Below are 22,163 nucleotides of genomic sequence, written 5' to 3'. Positions count from 1 at the left end.
TTCCACTGGAAAACATAAGGAGGTCTAACAGTATTAATACTTCTTATTTAATAGTGCTGGTGAATAAACCAAGTTTCACCTTACTTCACTCTCTTTCTCAAGTGCCACATTCTAGCTAAATGGCTTCCTTCCTACTCTCTGAACAAGCTTAGCTATTTTCTTGCCTTGGACCCATAACATAAGCTGTTCATTTTATCTGCAACAGTCTTCCTCTGACTCTACCTTGCTAATTCCATTCTCATCCTGTATTGACATACAGTATTCAATTTCACTTCCACAGAGGCCTCCTTCACTCCTGCTTTAAATTTGGTTGCCCCCGTGTACTCTCTATCCCCACTCTCTGCATTTACCTACTATTTGATGATCTCAACAAGGTAAAATCTGTGTCTCTAACATTTAGCACAGGGCTTGGCTCATGGTAAGTGCTCAAGAAATAACTAAATGAGAACAGCACTGAAAAGAAAGCAGAATAACTTTCTCTGGAAGGAAAATTTCTCAAGTTTTATAGCTTAAGTTAAATTAAGAAAATATTTTTAAAATGTGAATGGCATCAGACTATAGGGAAGTCAATTTATAATTATTAAAACTTATTTTAATACTCACCAGCAATGCTCTTCCGTTTTTGAAATACTGCATGGTGGGGAGCAGAAGGTGACTGTACTGCATCTTCAAGATTTTCAGAGTCATGATTTGCTGTGCTCCTTATAAATTCTAGAGCAGCATGGAGAACTCTAAGCTGCAGGGCAAGAGCCATACCTAAAAATAGCAGAGACTAGGATGTTTTTCAAGCTATGAAATTATTAACTTTATAATTGATCTCATTTTTTATATCATCCAATGTCTAAAGAGCTAATACTGATTTAAAATTTTTGATCAACGTAGGTTTTCAGTGCTAGTCAAATTTTTTTTTTTAACTGTGCTTAAAAACAACTCATTTTGGTAGTCTTAGGAACTGATCTCAGGGGCTGTACATCTAAGCAAGTACTCTACCACTGAGCCTCACCCCCAGCCTCTAAAAGCAATTTTAAAGCAAATTTTAAAATAGTCACTATATAAAGGAAAAATACTAATAAAGCTCAAAATTTATTTAATTTTACAGAAAGAACTATTTGTACATAAATCAAAAGTTTAACCAGCAGTCTTCTTATTTTTCCTTTTCATGTTTACTCTAATACATGCCATTACAGAAACAAGGGGCATTACTATTGACACAAGCCTTTCAATTATACTTGATAAGAAAAAACAGTAGCTTCTGATGATGTGTTGCCAGCTTCTAATTATGTCAAGGCATCATTTTTTCTATTTCTGCCACCCCAAAAGGCTGTTTTTTAAAGCCAATCAATATCACAAAATTAAGGATAAACCTTCAGTAAAAAAGTTATTAAGAAGACATTAGGCCCTAGTACAATATTTGGCTACTGTACAACTTCCCCCTAAAAATCCATAAAAATTACATCTTACTTTGTGTCTTCTTGTTTTTGCTATTTTGAAGATATCCAAGGAGTACAATAAGATCTTCAATAACTCTAAAATATTGTGAGCCCGAGGAACTGCAAGCATGAATTGTAACTGCTATGAAAAGTTGCTGTATATCACATGCAAGTAATTTGTACTCATTCAAAGGAATGCTAAAGATAACCAAAAAGCAAAAACAAAAGGACGATTATAAGAACAAGAACCAATAATTTAAGACAAGGAGAACTGGTTTAAATTCTTATTCTATCAGCATGTATTCATTTAATCTTTATTCATGCTCACTCTACACAGGTAATATACACTAATTACTAAGAATAGAAATAAGAAGACACAATTTTAAAGCAAATGTTAAAGACACACTTTAATTCCTGTAAAAACAGTCTTGCAGAGGATCAGACAAGTAAAGAGATAGTTATAAATAGTAAATGGTGTTAAATTTAATAAAAGAGATTAATGCAAAATACAGGGTACACATAAGCAGGTTCTTAGCCTATACTAAAGATGAATACCATGAGGATATGAGCAAAAATATTCTGGGAAGGCTCCTCAGAAAAGGTGAATGTAGCTAAATTAACCTCTCTGAATCTCATTTGTATAAATTATCATTATTTTAAACATTAAAAGATACTATAATAGGTTTAAATATACATTAATCACCTCTAAATACACAATAACTATAAATCAGTTATTTCTGCCTCTCAATTTTAACCTTGATAATCTACCTCAGTGTGTTCCATTAGTCCATGCACTTCTCTCTATTTACTTTTTTCAAATCAAGCAAAGGTTAAACATGGTAACCATTAATAGAGTTCCATTCAGGGGCTATTAGTCAGCATAACTTACTTTTTACAAAGTAAACAAAATCTATAGAGAGCCCTTCCCAGTCCTTGTCGCGGCCCAGGAAGTTTGTATTTGCACTCTGTTGAAAAGTTACTGGAATTCCAGTGAGTTAATTCCAATCTACCACTTCCAGTGCAACCCATTGCGAGAATAAAGACACTAAGGCATATCTATAGTTATGGGGAGCTAAAGGGTCCTAAATTCAGCCACAGTGGTGGCCATCTGGAACAAAGGCCTCAACCCAAGGCTGAACTCAGTTTTTATTCATTCTTGAAGAAGGGAATGGTTTTAGGATGAGTGACTGTGAGAACCTTGGGAAGGAGGAGTGCCCTGAGCTGGGCTAGGTAGGAGGCCTGAAATCACCTCTGCAAATGCAGAGGATATGCAGAAAGAGTAATCTGAATAATACAAATGAGATAGTATCTCATGTTTTGAGGTTGGTGCTTCAGCTCTGATGTGTAATGTTTAAAGCCCCAGGAAGTCTTAGCCTGACAGCATGGAGCATGGGCTGGCACATCCCGCCTCATCCTAGCTCACTTGAAGGAGCAAGTGGGGGTGGGGAAACACACCTGCCATCTCCAAAGATTACTATCAACACCTTGGCTAGACCAACATGCATTGCTTAAAGCCAATTGAAGGGATAAGGAAAAGTCCCAGCCAGCTCTGTACATATCAATACATGGAAATAGGGTCAGGCTCAGCCAAAATGGAGGCAACTGCTCCTCTTTCAAGAACAGTCACCTAGGTGGTCCTCCACAAAAATCTACTTTTAGAATAAGCTGCAGGTGCCTTTTAAGGTTTTGCCGTTTTCATGCACTGTACTACAATCACGAGTAAGTGTTTTGAGAATATAAAATACTTTAAATTTCTTTCTGTTTCTCATATGCCTATCATACAGACCCTAAATATAATAGGTTCTCAATGAAAGCTGAACCAAGTTGAATACAAGGAGTCTTTCCTTGGCTTAGAGAATCACAAAATATATGCTTGTTTGTTCTCTCTGCAAAAATATAGATAACATTTAATGCTTTGGTGCATCCAAAGGTTTAGCATTACGTTAGTAAAAATGGTACTCTGTGCACCATAAGTGGAGACACCAAAGATAAAGATCCTAAATGAAAATCTAAACTCCTATATATTTTTAACAACTGTTACTTGTGGGGCAACCCTTTGCCTATGTATTTTTACTATCAGAAATTAATTTATGGTAACAGTGATGGAATATGACTATTATAAATTAATTTATGGTAGTAGGTAGTGACAGAATATGCTAATAAGCATATCGAGTTTAAAACACAGGCTTATGAAATGAGACAGATTTAGTCTCAAGTTCCCTGCTGTTTACTAGCTGTGCAATATTCAATGAACTATTGTATCCCTCTAATCCTCAATTTTCTATTCCTGAATGGGGTTTATAATTTTTATAAATATATTGTGGAAGCTTGGTAAACATATTAGGCATGATTAAAGTTATTCTATTTGTCTTCATGTTCTAAATACCTAAAAAGATAAACACCTTCTTAACCAGACTTTGATAAAAATGATAAAAGAAAAACCACCCCTTGCTCTCTCCAAATTAATTTAATGTAATAGATGTTGTGGGAAGGAAATTTTTTGTAAGTATTATGAAAAATTAAGATGATTTAAAGAAAGCTATTACTGAAGTTTCCCTTTCTAAGGATTTATCAGATGTAATATTAATAATTCAAGACTTACTTCTTTTCTAATCCATTCAGTGTTGCTACTGTATTACATAACACATACAGTAGACCATTATCCAACAACATGTCTGCTACCTTAGAACAAGAATTTAAAATTTGGGTCATAAGTAAAAGAGCATTATGCAAGAGTATGTTGTCGTATAGGGAGGTTTCCATTAGTCCCAGGATAGGAATGGCACACCACTTCTGAAAAAGTCCCACGGTTTTCACATCTTCCAGATAAAATCTATAATAAATAGTAGTTAACAGCACATTAGAAGCAATTAGTCACAAACTAAGATGAATGACTGAGACTACAGGCCATTTTGTTAACTATTTAAAACTCTAAAAAATAAATTTGAGGAATAGAGATTCTTAGCCTTTTTTAAGAGTGTAGAGCCTCTCCAATAATAAGATAAAGGCTGTTTCTAGAGGTTCATCCCAAAATAAACAAATGTTCAGAAGAATGATACACTATTTCAAAGAATGATACACTATTTCAAAGTTTTAACTAATTAATTCATTTCATGGGTTCTTATATCCAAAGAAGCTCTGCTTTAAGGGTTTATAACAAGTGTATAGGAAAAGTATCCTATTTTTTACTTAGTTGAAAGATAGTGAGATAGTAAAAAGAGGGTTAGTATAAAGAAATGAATCTTGAGCTCTTGTCCCTATTTGCCTCTGTGATGCAGCAAAATTATTTAAACCTGTTGTGTCTCATTCTTCTCATGTCAAATATATGTGATGATATCTGCACTTCTTTCTACTCAAGACTGTTGTGAGACTCAAATGAGATAATGCAGAATTATTTTGGAAAAGTCAAAAGATGCATGCAAGTATATAGTACCATTGAAATTAACAGATAATGAATTAATACCTCAAGGTCTGACTCTGTCTGTCACAATCAGAAAGCACATAGTTCTGTATTATATCATGAAAAGAAATAACTATTTTGCTAAACCTTTGGACTGGGTGAAAAATACCCTTTTACTTTTGTACTTATTTTCTTAATATTTTGGTACTACAGTGGGGTTAAATCTCAGCAATCAGTAGGTCCAGGTTTTCCAGGGAGAAGCCCATTCTTCTCCCAGATGAGCTGAAGGCTCCAAGAGGACTGGGCAGATTCTGAACAGATCACCTGTGTAATCTGTCATTGAGAACATACAGATCATCTTTCTTTTCAGGAAACTTTCTCATGTTAATACCAGATGCCAAATTGTTATCATTTTCTTCCATTTGATGCAACACTTATTTCTAGGTTTTAGCTAGTGAATTAAATACAAAGGAAGACATATAGTAGAAAGACTATCATATGTGTAACAATCAATTGATTCACCTGGAAAATTACTTTCAGAAGATTTTTTTCTAAGGATGACAAAATAATTGTGCTAAAAGTGAATTTACTAAATTTTACATTGGAAACAAAGATCCCCAATTATGGTGGAGGAAAGAACCCACTTACTCTTCATCAAGGCTAATACGTCGACCAAAGAACATTTCAATGAAGGATTCCAACAATTCCTGAGTTCCCCGATGAAGATACAATTGGTTGGCTAGCAAGGAAAAGCCACGATTCTTCAGAAATTTATCTTTTTGCTCCTTAGATGCTCTATTAAAATATGCATGTAATAGCTAAAGAAAAAGTTTAAGACAATTTAGATCATACCTTAAAATTTGATATATGTAAGTCAGACAATGTAGCACACTTTTGAGTTATTAATAAATATAGAAGAATAGCACAAAGAGATGCCACCTCTGCAAAAGAATTAATTCTGACTGCTGTGTAATGCTAGTGCTGACTCTGTCTTGGAGATCTTAATTCTTCTGTGGTGGGAAAGCTGGCACTCCCAGCTGAGCATGAACATCTAAGTAGTCTGGCAGCTTTAGGTGAGTGTAAGTGGAATATCTGTGCCTAATTGTGCAGAAAAAATTCAGTGCACTATGTTTTTCAGGCAACTTTCTCATGTTAATACTAATCTATCTATCCTACACCTCTATTTCTAAATATTTTTGTGTGTATGGTACTAGGGATTGAACCAAGCACTCTATGCATGCTAGGCATGTCCTTTACTACTGGGCCACAGTCTCAGCCCTATTTCTAGACTTCCCAACAGATTATTTATCCTGAGCACAGGCTGGAATTTCCTTCTCTAGTTTCTTAAGTAAAATTATGATTTTATTTAACTACTAATTACTTTTCCTTCCAAACCCACTTCTTCCGATTTCACACTTAAATGGATCTTAGCATCATTCCTCTAAATTTCAAGGTAAAACTAACTTTTGTCTCTTCTACTCCTGGTTGTCACATGCAGTTATGAAGACACCTCTCTCCCCCTCCAACAAAAGTCTCTGTGTGCCCTTTTACTTTATTTAATCCAACTTGGGGACCCCTCTGATTTATTTCTCTGGATACTAGCCTAGTCTGCTAATAGTTGTGATTTCTCCTCTTACTAAGCTGGCCTGCTAACAGAACACTTCTACCTCTCTCTCTCCTTTAATCACTCCCTCACAGTAGTGACAGGTATTAATACTTTACCAAACACACATCCATTTACTGCCCTGCTTAAAAAACATTCTATGTGATATCTGACTTGAAAGTTGGAAGTAAACATCCAAACTTGATATTGCACTGCAGGAGAGATTTCCAGTGAAACCAAGTATTCCTGGTGAATTTTTGTGTTACTAAATGTTCAGATATGTGCATTTATTGGTAGATTTTAAAAAATATGAATCAATATATGGAGAAGGACTTACAACTGGATAATATATACAAAATAAAAGTAGGAAATGACAGACTATATATATTAGTTCATTACTTCTAAGTACAAAATAAAGCTTTACGTTATGTACAAAAATTTTAAGGTTTGTCTACTTTAACATATTTAAGTACATTCAAAAAAACCTTTTTTGTGGTACTTAGAATCGAACTCAGGACCTCAAGCTTGTCAGGCAGGCACTGTGCCACTGAGCTATATCCCTGGTCCACAAAAACTTAAAATACATTTGTATTTGTTTTCCTGAATTAAAACAACACTTCTGTAGGATTTGTCCTTACTTTAATAACTCCTTGTTGTATGGCTGGAGATGGATGATTAACGAGGACTAAGAGAGTATCTGCTTGAATAAGCTTCTCCATTACATCTTCCAACATTACATCAGGCAGGATGAGGAGAATACCACTTAAGAGTTCATATAATCCACAGCATATAGGTACCAAGCAGTCTTCAGTGACACTAAGACAGAGACCAAAAGAGTCTTACTAACTGTTCCAGGGAGAAAACTACAGGATGACTACCTTAAGATCTATGATGAATGCTAATTTGATGTGAAACAAATGCTCATAAGATTTAAGAAATATTTCCTAATTTGTGACTCACAAAATTACCATCATTTTTTACTACTGGTATCTTTAGGCATTTAGTATACTAAACACTATCATAGTCTGAATCTTGGATGTCTAATACAGTAGTCATTGCCATTTATGCTATTTCAACAATTTAAATTTAAATTAAAACTTAAGTTCCTCAGCTGCACTGCTCATATTTCAAGTGTTCAGCAGGCACATGGCCAGCATTCACTGCAATGGATAACAGAGAAGACATTCCAATCACTACAGAAAGCTTCACAGAACAGTGCCATTTGAGATGACACTGGGAACAAGAATCAGTCTAATCATTTCCCTGCAATAAAGAATTTTTTGTTAATAACTACAAGGGATTAAAAAAGGCACAAGAGAGATTTTGTTGATTGCTATTTAGCCTTTGGTTAAACATGGAATTAATACTATCTAATATTAAAATGAGGAAAGAAGCATTTTTCTGATTGGTGTTAACACAATGTTGTATTTTAAGAAGCGACATAATAAAGACATTTCTAGAAGTGCAGAATCTTTGAAGAACATTTAAAAATGGAGAAGGCACAAAAAATGCATGAGTACCTGTGAGCACTTGTAGCTCGGTTATAGTTGGGCTGGTAACCAAGAGAAAAGGCCAAGTTTTCCCAGTCATCAGTGTTCCTATCAACAAGACTGGGCCAGTGGCCAACAGCTGCAGCTCCATTCTGTGAAGGGAAAGCCAGCCCCAGACTTGCAATCGTGCTGTGGCTTTGCTGGAATGAGGCCAGTCCCTTTAGGTTATCAGGTCGGCGCAGGCAGGAATCATCCACAGGACTGTCATCATCTGATCTGCGTTCTGCTTCCAAGTCTTTGTGATCTACTCTGCCCAGGGGAAATCCCAGTGTTCCTTTTGGGACACCACTGGAAGAGGTCTGGGATGTTGGAATAGCATTTGCTTCACAAACAGCTTTGGCAGACTCACAGCTACTGAGGAATGCATCTTCTTTGCTTGCTTGCAGCATGTCAGAACTCCCCAACGGATTCTGTTTCTCTACCTGGGTAGCAACATAAGTATCTACAACGTTTTGTAACTTGTCAATACTACAATCCAAACTTCCAGTCAGCTTTTGTGGCTGCATTAGTGGAGAAGTAGGAAATGTTGGTAGACTTCTAGAACGTAGCATGTGGGCAGCCATCCCTGGTGGAATAATACTGGAGAAATTGTTCCCTAGTAAGGGTAGAGAGAATACATTACTTAAAAATCTGTTAAATGGGACCATTTCTCTTCTGCACCGTAAGTCACAATCACAGTAACAGCCTATCTATCTAGCACTATTCAGGAATTCATCCAGGTTATTTTTCCTAGTAATTAACACTTAAATTTCTTGTATGCCAACACTATTTTTTCTTTTAACAATTTTTATTAAAATACTCCAAAAATTGGTCTGTCTCCTCAATACTGACACAGCATAACTCAAAGGCATTAGGATTAAAGGGTCCGCAACAGTGAAAATTGGTGAAGTGGAGCTGAACTTACTCAGGCCAGTAGTCACCAGGATGCAGAGTGATACAGCGGAAAAAGTCCAGGCTTTATACTTAGACATGACTGGATTCAAATGACAGTTCTGCTAGTTCAGTGATAGTAGGTAAATTACCCAATTATATTACACGAATATTAGTTTCTGCCAATGTAAAATGAGGGTTCAGAGTATCTGTTGTGGGGCTGGGGATTTAGCTCAGCGGCATAGCACCTGCCTGGCAAGCACAAGGTCATGAGTTCGATTCCTAGTGCCAGAAGAAAAACAAACAAACAAAGAAAATGACCATGCTCAGAGTATCTGTTGTGTAGGGCTCCTTCAAGGATTAAAACAGATTATACTTGTGATGCATCTGTCATAGCATCTGCTATATAAAAGGTGCTTGATACATGGTAATACTTGTTATTATTAATAACAGCCCTAGACTATTCTCTCCTCCATTTCTATAGTCACTTTTAAGAGAGAAACAATAGGCTTCTCTCTTCATGTTATAGATCTCCAATTTACTACTTCAACATTTTATGCAGGAGGAGACCAGAAAAATCCCTCTTATTGCAAGAGTACAGGATATAGGTGCACATTATTTAAAGTGTGGTTTGTGGACCAGTAGCATGGGCACCAGTACCTATACGATGATTAGGACCTTTACATTCTCAAGCTCTAGCTTACGTCTACTGAACCACAATGCTAGCAGGGACAGGAACCTGTGTTTTAACAAGCTCTCCAGATGCTTTTTGTGCACAATGAAGCTTGTATGCAGTAATACAGAATAAATGTAAGTATATAGGCTTTGAGGCAATAAGACAGTTCCATAGCCCAGATGTTTTTTCTAATTATCCTGGATTTGGGCTGTAGGAGTAGACTGTCAAAAGATTTTTGTTTTTAAAAATCTTGGAAAAGATGGCAGTATGACTGTTTTTGAAAACATTTCAGAGTAATAAACGTGGTTTTAAAAATACACATTTCCTATAAAATTCCAAATAAAATTAATTCAAACACTGTTTTAGGTATTATACTACAAGACCATAAAATGCGATAAAGAAAATTAAAACATTTTGGTAAGTAAACAAAACTAGAGATTCATTCCCAAGTATCCAATCCCATCTTCCTATATCTGTATTTTGCCTGTACTACTACTTATTAATTATACTGGAGCTAGAGAAATAGATTAAGTGGGATTGACAATAAAAGCAATGTCCCAGCATAGAAGAGAACTTACACACCAGGAAACTTGCATTAATTTTCTTTTCTAGGAAGCTGAAATATGGTAGTTTGTTAAGGAACGAGGGACACATCTTTGGTGGGTGGAGCAGCCAAACCACTGAGACCCCAGGCCAGGCACACAGGAACACACACACACCTTTGGCAGGAGGACTAATCAGTGAGACCAGCAATGTGGAAGTGTCTGAAGTAGCAGCAAGGAGCCAGCAGTTGGGCTCTGGAGAACTGTACCAACAAAAGACCAGTCCCAGCCCTATGTCCAGAGGCCAAGATCAGCTCCATACCCAGCACAAATTCCATGGCAAACTTAGCTGGAGTACACAGCACATTTCTGAGATCTGACATAGACACTATCACAGAACTATAAACACCACAGGTATTTTACTGCTTTTATTCTCGTTTGTCTGATTGGCTAAACTTTTCCTGTCTGGTTAGATTTCATCTTGTTTTGTTTTGTATTTTGTGGTTATTTTTGTTTGGGGCTTTTTTTTTTTCTTCTTCTTTTGGTCCCCTTTTTAAAATTTCTTTTTCTTTCTTTTCTTTCTTCCTTCTTTTTTGAATTGTTTAGGGTTTTTACTTTTCTTTTTTGTTTTCTTCTACTGATCCTCTTTCTTTCCTCAATTACCTCTTGAATGTATACTTTCAAGTGAGTAAATACTGTCTCTTCCCTTTCTGATTATTACTTTGCATTCTCTTACCCTCCTGTGTCCTCCAGTTAGTAACTTTGCATCCTTTACAAATTGAAAAGGCAGGTTCTTGGGATAGCTATAAAGAATCACCTATATCTAGAGGACATCCCTGAAGAACAGACAACTTCTAGGGAAGCCACAATACTAGTGATAAAGCTATTTACAGTAAGAAATCGGCAAGCATCAACACAGAAAACAAAATAAAATTAAAAAGAAAAAAACAGAAAATGACAAGATGTAGAAGGAAAATGCAACCCCAAGCCCCCAGCCTACCCAAGACAAGCCTGGAGCACAATGAGATACGTGAAATTGGAAGTCAAACACTGGAACTTTGTGAAATGATAGCAACATAAGTGAAAAAACAAGTGGAAAAGGCTATAGAGAAAATAATTTCATTGTTTTTATTGTTTTTTTCTCTTTAAAATAAAAAACTATAGTGAAAAAAGAGTAATTAGGAAGATAGGAAAGTACTATAGCTGTAAAGATTTGAATATATTTATTATATAAACAGAAGTGGGAATTGATTCTGAACACAGAAAAAAATGACAAGGCAGCATTGAAAGCCTTGCAACAGTTTTCAAAAGTGTGAGGATGGTTAGATTGAGTGTGGGTTAGGCTTGTTCAGGTCAAGAATACCAACAGGACCAAGGGACAAGGAAACTGAAGATGGTGTCAAGAAAACTGGCAAATGGTACCTCTGCAGAGACAAAGGGCATTTGGGATCATCTAAAGAAACCCAAAAAGTGAGGTGTGGTGGCATGCACCTGCAATTCTACCTACTTGGGTACTGTAGGGGACGGCGACTCTTAACATATCATTGTAAGTTTTAGCCTTAGTACAAGCCTCAAAATGTGTCTTGAGAAACATCCCGGAGGGGCTGTAAAAAGTTAACTTTGCAGTCCTGACTTTGGCCTGGAATGCTTCTCCAAAGACAAAGAACACTGGGGCCCAGATAACCACCTATGACCCTCCCTGGGTTGTTTCATCCCTTCCCTGGCCCTAGATAAACACTGTAACCACAAAGGAAATGTATGGTTATCTAAAAGGGGACATATAGAACAGAATACAGAAAGTATGTATCACTGTGGTTGGGCTCGTGACCAGAGCCTGACCCTGTCATGTGGCACAAGGAAAACATGTGGCCGGGGCTACAACATTCCAATCTGTTACCGTGGAAACCATAGGTATGTTTAAGGTGGGAACAAAGAAGGCCAGCTGCCCATTTTCCTGACCTACAAGTCAGGGATGAGAGGTGGCTAGCCTCAAATTAATAAAACTGTTCGTTCTAAATAGAGTCCTTCAGTTTCTTGTGGAATATAACCTGAATTTTTGCCGTTACAGTACCTGAGAAGAGAGGATGGTGAGTCTGAGGTTAGAGTGCACAAGCAGGACTCTGTCTCAAAGAATATATTTTTAATTAATTAAATTTAAAAAGAAGGGGGAAAAGGCCAGAAAGATAGGAGGTTGTTATCCAAGAATGGATTAGAAAGGAAGAATGCATCTTCTACTTTTTTCAGTGTGTCAGAAGTCCCCAGAGGATTCTGTGTCTCTGGTTGGCAGGAGGGCTAAAGTTGCCAAAAGAGTCTGTTCAAAAGACCTGGAAAAAGTGAGAGCATGAGTGTGTGTGGAAATGTCTGACAGTTCCATGGGTGATTTAACACCTGTTCATACAAACAGAGCAGGGAATGGAGCCCCAGGGATTCATCACTTCCAGGGCAGAGATAACAAGCAACATGTGGTTGGAGGACTGGATAGCTTCCACCTGTAAGAGCCGCTGTCTGATGTGTTCAGTAGAAAGGAGAGACTAAGACAACAACAACGAAAAAAGCTTTTGAAGAAAATGGGGGAAAAAAAGGGCTGAGGATATAGCTTAGTGCACAAGTGCTTGCCTGGTAAGCACAAGGTCCTCAGTTCAATTCCTGGTACAAAAAAAAATTAATAAAAACAAAAAGTCTTACAAAATGGGAAAATAAGTCAGAAGTTTAATGAAAGACGAATGACTACATTGAGAGAACAGAGAATGTCAGAGAAGACAGCATGAGCTTCATCCATATTTTGAGCTGTCCCGAGGACCTGGGAGGGATGTTAGACTGAATTACTGATACCAGAAAGTACTAAAAGTGGGTTCTTTAAACATACTTTATGAGTCTGAAGTTTAACTTAATGGTCCATTTATTTAGTCTAAATATTGGGTTGTACTCACTATCCTGCTAAAACATGTCAATTCAATCATCTATTAACACCCAAGTCTAAAATGAGAAGAGTTATAATTTCATTATTGCCATTTTTACCTTCAGGAGGTGAAGCAGTAAAACCAGACGGGCTTATGACCATGAAACCAGGGCTAGTGAGGGATCGTTCTCCACTGCTGGAATGTCGCAGGTACATGATCGACTGCACTTTCTCCTGAAAGATCTTGCCATCTAGATGATCAAAAATTTTTTGAGACAGCAAAATTCTTTTTAAAAGGATAAAAAAAATACAACTTTAAAAGCAAATCATAGGGGCTGGGGATTTAGCTCAGCGGCAAAAGCGCCTGCCTGGCAAGTGCAAGGCCGTGAGTTTGGTTCCCGGTACCGGAGAAAAACCAAAAAACCAAAAAAAAAGCAAATCATTAAGTACAAAATTTGATAGAACTACTCAAAGGGAAACTGTATGGCTTATTTATACTAATTACACTTGACATATGAAGACTCACTCTGGTTTCTTACTCCAGATTTCTTTGTTGTTATTACTGGCCACATTAGCTTCTATTTTCTTTGAATTCCAATCTTACTTAGAACTGTTTCTATGGTTTAACATTTAACTGTTTGCTGTTTCTACGTCCTTATGATCTCTCACAAGAGACTGCACATCTGTTTATTTCTTAAGAAGAGGACCATGTCTTACGCTTTTAAACATTTCTTTCAGTGTCTAACCTGATCGCAAAACTAATGCTTTGAGCTTTATCTTCTTTCTGTGGCTTCATACTTGTAAATACAAGTGCTTAATTTTTTAAATGTTCCGCAAATGTAGCAACTCTAGATCTGAATCATTTTGATGCCCTCAGTTCACTCCTGTCCTGTCCTCTATTTAGTCTGATAACCTAGATCACTGTTACACATGTCTACATGGTAACGTGATGGGCAACTTGTCACCCTTCAAGCTTCACAGCCTCCAGAAGTCTCTCTCTCAAATGTCAATTCCTGCTTAAAACCTCCTTACCACCTTGGATAAAGTCCAAGCTTCTTGTCTACAAGAATCTTCACAATCTGTCTCCAGGCCTCTGTCCAGTCTTGTTTCATATATTACATGTCAGCAACACCCACTTCTCAGAGCTCCAGCCAAGCCATTTTCTTTTCTTGGAAGGCCTTTCCCTTTGATTGCTATTCACCCTTTAAGAACTAGGAGCAGGCATGGCCTCCTCCAGGAAACATGCCTTCAGTTCTCACCATGCTCTATACTTCCAGAATATACAATGTTAATGTCTATCACTGTGCTGTCTACTTGGTAAGGTGCAAGCATTTGTTCATACCTCTCTCTTCTTAAGCGGGAGAATCATAGTTTATTCATCTTTGTAACTACCCTGCTCCCCAAATCTTCCACAATACTTTACTCAATAAATGTGCTGAACTTAACACAAAGCCAACCCATCTTACATTTGGGCTTTTACTGCTGCTAAATCATTCTACTCATTTATTAAATTTCTTTAAAATGTCACACAACTGGTTTTCCTTTTTTTTTTTTTTGATACCAGGAATTGAACTCAGGACCTTACACTTGCCAGGCAGGTGCTTGTGCCACTGAGCCATATTCCCAGCCCCTGGTTTTCCATTCTAAAGTTACCATCTACCTTTCTTATAGGTTCACCCAGGCATTCTTTTTTTATCCCACTACTTTTTCCCAGTTCGTTAAAAACTCTAATTATTGCATCCCTCTCTTATACTGAGTCCTCTATCCTCATACATATTCCTCTTTCTTATTGCATGTTCTGAGCAGTAATATTACCAGCAGTTTTATCCTTAGCTTCTTCTTTCATTCTCTCTCTACACTACTCTTAGTAGTCTCATCTAATCTTGGAGCTTCTACTCACTCTTATGCAGGTAGCGCCTTATAACTGTCCTTGTGTTATTACCCTTTCTAATTGGCTGATAGACAGGTATTACAGGATACCTCAAATACAACATGTATTATAAAGCTGAAGTCCTTATCCTCTCTCCTATATCCTTGGAGTCATCCTATTCCAACCTTCTTGGTTCTCTCTTTAACTTCTCCTTTTCAGTTCTATTCCTGCTATGCCCAGATTTTATTATTTCATGTTTCCTACAGACTATTACAATTGGTCTTAATGCCTCTAGTTTATTTCTGAATTCTACTGCAATAATGTAGTTACATCCTATCCTTTGCTCACAAACAAGCCAACAAGTAAAATAAAATGAAACAAAATCCTTTCAATGATCTCTATGTGGTTTGATAAAAAAATACAGTGAATGTATAATAGAAATGTATTTCAGTAAAAGAGACATTGCCATTAATCTCCACTGAGATTCTCCCCCTCATTTCAAACATATTCCACTTTCTGAAAATGTCTTTCAGTTCTCTATCATCTCTTTAGGTGTGCTGTTGTGGCTGCCTTATGTCCTGAATCATTTAAAATGTTTACCTTTCATGGTCATTTTTATTTTGGGGAATAATCAGAAGTTGCACCGTGCAGCTGCAGTGAATAAGGTACATAAGGACACACCATAATGTTTTCATTGAGCTTTTCCTTCCATTGGATGGCACTTGGTAACAGCATTCACTGTGTTTTTTAATCACACCTCATAAAGCCACTCATGAAGGAGGAGTTCCAAAACTGCTTTAGAAAACGGCAAGAATGATGGGATGAGTGTGTCAGAAGTGAGGGGAAATACCTGGGGGGAGCGGCAATGTGTCTTTTAGTGTAATAAAAAATTTTAAATTAAAATATACACTGTATATTTTGATCAGCCCTTGGAGAATGAGTTCAAATTCTCTGGTGGTACATCCAATGACTCATTTACCTTAGGGTAAATAAGTTAGTAAATAAATATGGGTCTTAAACTATATTTTTAGTGTTATTTTTCATTTCTCCTTTATAGATTTTGTATATGAACTTAGGAAAAATTGCTTACTCTTCATTTTCTTCTTCCATTTTTCCTCTCTTTAAGTCACTCTCTTTGCCTGCAATGCTAATTCTCCAGTCTACTTATCAAATTCTACCTAAATTCTTCAATGCCCACTACAAATAGGATGTAATCTATTAAATATTCTCTCCCCATAATGGTCTGATGAAACCTCCTCTTCTCTAAAATCTCGTTTGTTTTCCATCTGTGTCTGTTAAGTATTTACCAAATATTATTTTTTATTAGTTACTTGAGTGTCTCTTTCTTCTCTCTTCTTGGTAGTTAGGCTCCCTGGAGGCAGAGACCATGTTTATTTTATAAACCTTTGATTGTCCCTTCCCCAGTGTATTATTAAGGTAGTTTCTTTTTTTTTTTGTGGTTTTTCTCCAGTACCGGGAACCGAACTCACGACCTTGCACTTGCTAGGCAGGCGCTTTAAGGTAGTTTCTAACACAGAAAGTGCATTCAATGATCATCAAATAAATATGAATCAAGTAGAAAGAATAAGACAAAAGTGGAGATAGCAAAATCTAACAAAAATAATTGTACTTACCTATGTGCAAAGAAAAGTAGAAGTTTGTGGGGTTGTGACAAACGTAAGTATTAGTAGGAGGGTGAACTGCTAAAAGGAAATTGAAGATAATTGTCAATAATTCCAAATCTGGAGGAGATCCAAGGACTTCTGCAATAATTTTCACAAATGATCTACAAACCTCTCGGGGCATGGATGTAAGTTGCCCCTCTTTATGTTCCTGAAAAAATAAAAATAAAATTGTCTTTACATTTATTTATTTATTTATTTTCCTCCCCGTGTCTTTACATTTAAAGAGAACTCTCAACTAACATTTTCACTTAAGCAAGACACCCTTTTTAAGAGAATTCTGTGTGGTTTACTTCTCTAGTCTGATCATATTTACCATTCAATTGAGTTGCTATTTTTCAATTCAAGTAATCTTTCTATTAAAAATTCATTAAAAGAGAAAGCAATTTTATTCTAGCTCACTTATCTTATTATATGGAGGCATACTCATGAGCATGGATTCTGAAGCCCAATGCAAAGGTCTGGATTCTAGCTCCTTCAATCCTTACTATGATCTTAGGTATGCCACTTAACACCTTTCTGGTTCAGTTTGTTTGTCTATAATGTAGAAATAATACTACAGTACTTCATAGGTTTGTTATAAGGATTAAGTGACACAAACGCTTGGAACAGGGCCTTGCAGATGGTAAGCTCCATACAGGTAGAGTATCCCTTATCTGAAATACAAGGGATCAAAAGTGTTTCATATTTCAGAGGGTTTTTTCAGGTTTTGAACTATTTGCATAGATTTCATGGTTAAACATCCATAATTGAAAAACTGAAAATGCTCTGAAATATTTTGAATGCATGACACTGTGCAAATGTTAGCTATTATTAGTATTATCATTACTATTACTATTATTAATTTTGGCTTCCATCACTACAGGACTTAGAGGGATTTCTAATGGACAAACCTAGTGACATTAAAATAATGTGCTGCAGTTTACAAAGCTCCTTTTCACAATGGTTCTATAATAGTAATCATCTCTTATTTCCAGAATATGAGGCTCAAAATGATTACTTAACTAGTTTAAACTACATAGAAAATATTTAAATGCTTAGGTTATACTGCAACTATAATTTTTTTTCCTCCCCTCTGGTACTGGGAATCGAACTCACAATCTTGCGCTTGCCAGGCAGGCACTGTGCCGCTGAGCTAAATCCCCAGCCCCTTGCAACTATAATTTAAACTCAGGGCTCTGACCTGTTTCTACTGCATCATCTCCTGCTTCAAATAATTCTTTTTTTTTTTTTTTTTTTTTTGGTTTTTCTCCGGTACCGGGAACCGAACTCACGACCTTGCGCTTGCCAGGCAGGCGCTTTTGCCGCTGAGCTAAATCCCCAGCCCCCAAAATGCTACTTATTGCATGAACATCTTGTATTTATCTAACCTGACAAAATGCAGATGCCTCAAAAAATTTTAATATTGGAAAACAGTCCAATATATCAGACAACTAGATAAAATGAAATTTAAAAAGAAAGAGAAAAAAATTAACTGGAAGCCCCAAAGCATGAACACTCCTATATAACTGTGAAATCATTGCCATCTTTTAACATAACATTTTGGATATATTTTCAAGATGCTAATTCTAGTATATAAAATAGATCTTCAGCAAACTGTATGTTTTGAAGCAATAAATAGCTGCAAACTGTTATTTAAGGAACATGGAACAAGTTAAGATTCATCAACTATTACAGTTCAAAAGACTACAAAATTATTATTATATCCCAACACATAAAAAAATTTGGTAGGTTTGTTTTGTGTTTTTGGTTTTTTTTTTGTAATTTGACTTGGGAAAGAGGGCAAGCATGAAGATCAAGAGCTAAGAATTGAAACCAAACATGGAGAGGAGATGAGAAGGAAAAGAGGGAAAATTCCACTGTAAGTCCCACAAAAATTTAATGTCTATCATACTAAGTTATTAAGAAGAGAAACAACTAAAAAATTACCTGCAAAACCTGACAAGTCAGTAGGAAGTGATGAACTGCTTGAGCCTTCAGTAACTGTTTAATATTAAACCACTGCTGGTGGTGCTCCACTCGAATGAGGACTTCCAGAGCTGCTAGAAGAGTTTCCCACACACCTTGCTGAGAAAATAAATACACACTAATTAGCACAGTTACTGAACATGCTGCAGGCTTTTTAGAAGATTGTATGTTCAATATTAAAGATTAAATTTGTATAAGAAAGTAAATCTTAAAATTTATTCCCCAACTGTTATTCCTTGCTGTCAGTATATCATTCCTAAACACCTATATTGAATGCACTAGTGTATTAAGGGCTTTAGTACATTATTTTTTCCATGGCATTAAAAGATACATAAATTTTTCAGAAGTTGAACTATCTTAAGGGATTTATTCAAATTAAAGAAACACACACACAATATAATTGTTTTCAAATAATTTTTTCAAAAAGTGGCATTATTAAAAATAAATAAATTTCAATGCTAATTTGTGTCATGGACAGTGCAAAAGATCAGCATTTTTAGATTTACTTACTTTTAAGCACAAATAGTAGAAGTATCTGTACTATTCAAACTGTGCATCTTTAGAGTAGTTAGCATCCTTTGAACATGACTTAAAATGCTCCTCCCGTATTGAATCAATTAAGTTATCCATAATAGAGAAAAAGAAATTTCATAGATACTTATCTTACTCCCCTGACTGACCTTTCAACAAAGTTATTAACAAAAAATAAAATCAACTGACATGGATTGTAGGTCTTACTATTTCTTGTGTCACTGTTGGGTAGTAATGAACAATGAAAAGGCCAATAAATTGACATACTCAAGTATGAAAATTTGATTCAGCTCTTACAAATACAGTAGTTCTAAAATAAAACAGTGCCAAAGTAAGCAAACAACCAATGACAAAACCAAACTCAGTTCAAAAATAACTAGGTTTTAAAAAAATCTTTACTGGGGCTGGGGATTTAGCTCAGCGGCAAAAGCGCCTGCCTGGTAAGTGCAAGGTCATGAGTTCGGTTCCCGTTACCGGAGAAAAACCAAAAAAAAAAAAAAAAAAAAAAAAAATCTTTACTTCAAAAGATTATGAGTGATATGCATTGTTTCCCATACACCTTTATGTGTATTGTTTTGAATTATGTGTATTGTTTTGTTATGTGTATTCTTTCGAATTCAATAAAAAAATTTTAAAATAAAGTAATTATAAACTTGCTTTTTTGAAATACTAAATATACTAAGTGCCAAAAATTTATTTAAGATAGATCTTCCAATCTCCATTTGAGTATATTCTGTATCACATACTTAAATTGTCTTTGATCTAATTTGTTTACATGTACTATCCTTGCATTTATTTACTTTTTCTCTCTATACTATTAAACATATCTATCTTCTGTTTTTTTAAATCTGAAAGTGAATATTCAGAATGAGGAAAGAAATCACAACAAATTACAAAGTCTAAAAAAACTGACTAATTTCCTCAATACTCACAAAATATTGTACAGAAAAATAGCAATAGTTTAGTTAGCTGTTTTGGCATTTCCTTTTAATACTTTCCATTTGTGGCTGCATTATCTTTGATTGCCTCTTCATTTAACAGCAACTTCATAACTTTCTATAGGATGAGTAGAAAAATAATTCTCTTCCCTCTAGCATGTTTAAGCTAGATTTATTTTTATTAATGATAAATTGGAAAAGTTTTTTCAGCTTCACAACTCACTGCTGGCAATGTACAGTTTTTAGGCACTGTTGCCAAATTAGCGAATAATAAAAATTTTAAAGGTGTATACTCTGAATTGCTCTTCAAATAATTATATCTTCTGGTAATGTTGTCATATTCTAGTTAATTCTAGATAACTTATTTTCTTGGAAAAATCACTAATACCTACTTAGCCCACTGCCACACTTTGGGGAACAGTCTATAGTAGAACTGAGCAGCTTGTCTGAGCCACTGCCATTAGGACTGTTGCAAGCTGGGGCAGAAAGGAAACAGCACTTATTCCTTTGTAAGGTCCCATGAAGACTGGTGCCCCACCATTCCAAGTGTGAGATACTGTGCCCAGATACTGTGCTACAATCAATCTCTGTTGTTTACATGATGAAGCTTTGCCCTACATCATGATCCAGGCTCTGAATTCCACTAGCATGGCTTCCCTACTCAGAAGGGTGTTCATTTCTCTCTTCTGGACCCAGATCTCCAGAATCCTAGAAGGCCAGAATCTTAGTGTATCATTTATACTAAATGCAAACCTCCAAAAGACCCAAATGAGCTCATGTGTTCCTTTTTTAGTGAAGTATTCTGACCCAGTCCAAGTTCTGATCCTGACCTTCTAGCCCGGTATACACATGGTAGTTCAGAACTTCACACAGGAAATAACCATTAAATTTCCATTTATAACTAACATTCCATTGAAGCAGTAAACTCATTTTGCTTTAGAAGACTGATTAGGTAAATATTAAAAGTACATGCTTCTGGGGCTGGTGACACAGCTCAATGGCACAGCACCTGCCTGGCAAGCACAAGATCTTGAGTTTGTTCCCAGTACAAAAAAAAAAAAAAGAACACACACACACACACACACACAAAGTACATAATTCTACTCACAACTGCTGAAACATGGAAACAACCTAAATATCCCTTGACAGGTGAGTAGTTAGGCAATACAGTAGGTGATTATCTATCCATCTATTTATCAGATACAGAGTTGTGGTTTTACAAGATGGAAAGAATTATGGAAGCAGATGGTGGTGATGGTTGTATGACACTGTGAATGAATTTAATACCAGTGAAATGTACACTTAAAAATGGTTAAGATAGTAAGTTTTATGTCATATGTATTTACTACAATAAAAGAATGAAAGGAAGTACATATTACATGCCTGTGCTTTATTCCATATCTTCCAGTCAAGCAGCAGCTCCTCTAGCAGCTTAACATCTTGGATTATAGCATTAGACTCTACATCCAATTTAAACTCTCCATTCTCATTGATGTAAATAATTTCTTCACCACAGCAACCCTCAAGAAGTGTCTATGGAAAATAAGCATTAATACAAGATGCATTAATAACTGATTTACCAAACAAACAGAAATATTAAGCCTTCAACCTTAGCAGTCATAACATTTTAAATACAAAGGAAAATAGCAAATAATTCAACATTTCACAAAGTATCTTTGTTTTGTAAAATAATTTAAATAAATAGAAAATCCCAATCTTCAAATATTTTTAAGTGACTATTTGGTTTCAAACCTACATTTTAAAAATTGATTCAAATAATTTAATATTATTTAAAGAATAATTTCAATTGATTTAAATTAATCTGCTGTTAGTAAAGGATTCATGCCACAAATGTATGCATTTTATGGTTTAAAAAGGTGGAGTGGGGAAAAGGGTAAGGAATTATCTTCTGCCTTAATACCATTACCCTCAGAGAAATATTTTCACAATGTTACCAATACTTACAGCTAGAGAAGTATTTAAGTATACAGCAATGCCAGGATCATAATAGAAACTAACACAGATATCTGTAACTTAAAAAACTATCTGCAGTAACACTGGCTGCTGCCATGTATATCTCCAATGCTTGGAGAACTGAGTTTTCTTCCATAACTGTGGGAGTAAAGCAGATAATCTCATCAATCACAGAAGAGAGGCTGCCCTGGGGAATATTTATTTTTTTCCTTACTTTTTACAATCTTTGA

At 35.8% G+C, this 22,163-nt stretch overlaps 1 protein-coding gene across 8 annotated transcripts in view; it reads right to left on the bottom strand.

The window, feature by feature from the left end:
• Lyst (lysosomal trafficking regulator) overlaps positions 1-22,163 on the bottom strand; it is a 209,662-nt gene that overhangs the window by 80,253 nt on the left and 107,246 nt on the right. For all 8 annotated transcript variants that reach the window (XM_013504692.1, XM_013504696.1, XM_013504691.1 and 5 more), the window contains 10 exons: positions 21,343-21,492; positions 18,452-18,589; positions 16,475-16,673; positions 13,090-13,221; positions 7,954-8,578; positions 7,072-7,249; positions 5,479-5,648; positions 4,033-4,263; positions 1,462-1,628; positions 604-756 (listed from right to left, as the gene is read on the bottom strand). In XM_013504692.1, the coding sequence (XP_013360146.1) occupies positions 604-756; positions 1,462-1,628; positions 4,033-4,263; positions 5,479-5,648; positions 7,072-7,249; positions 7,954-8,578; positions 13,090-13,221; positions 16,475-16,673; positions 18,452-18,589; positions 21,343-21,492 (2,143 nt within the window). The remainder of the gene's footprint in view (positions 1-603; positions 757-1,461; positions 1,629-4,032; positions 4,264-5,478; positions 5,649-7,071; positions 7,250-7,953; positions 8,579-13,089; positions 13,222-16,474; positions 16,674-18,451; positions 18,590-21,342; positions 21,493-22,163) is intronic.

This window comes from Chinchilla lanigera, unplaced genomic scaffold, assembly GCF_000276665.1.
Source record: "Chinchilla lanigera isolate Chin_1 unplaced genomic scaffold, ChiLan1.0 scaffold00091, whole genome shotgun sequence".
NCBI lineage: Eukaryota > Metazoa > Chordata > Mammalia > Rodentia > Chinchillidae > Chinchilla > Chinchilla lanigera.
This window is presented reverse-complemented; position numbering and strand designations above follow the sequence as displayed.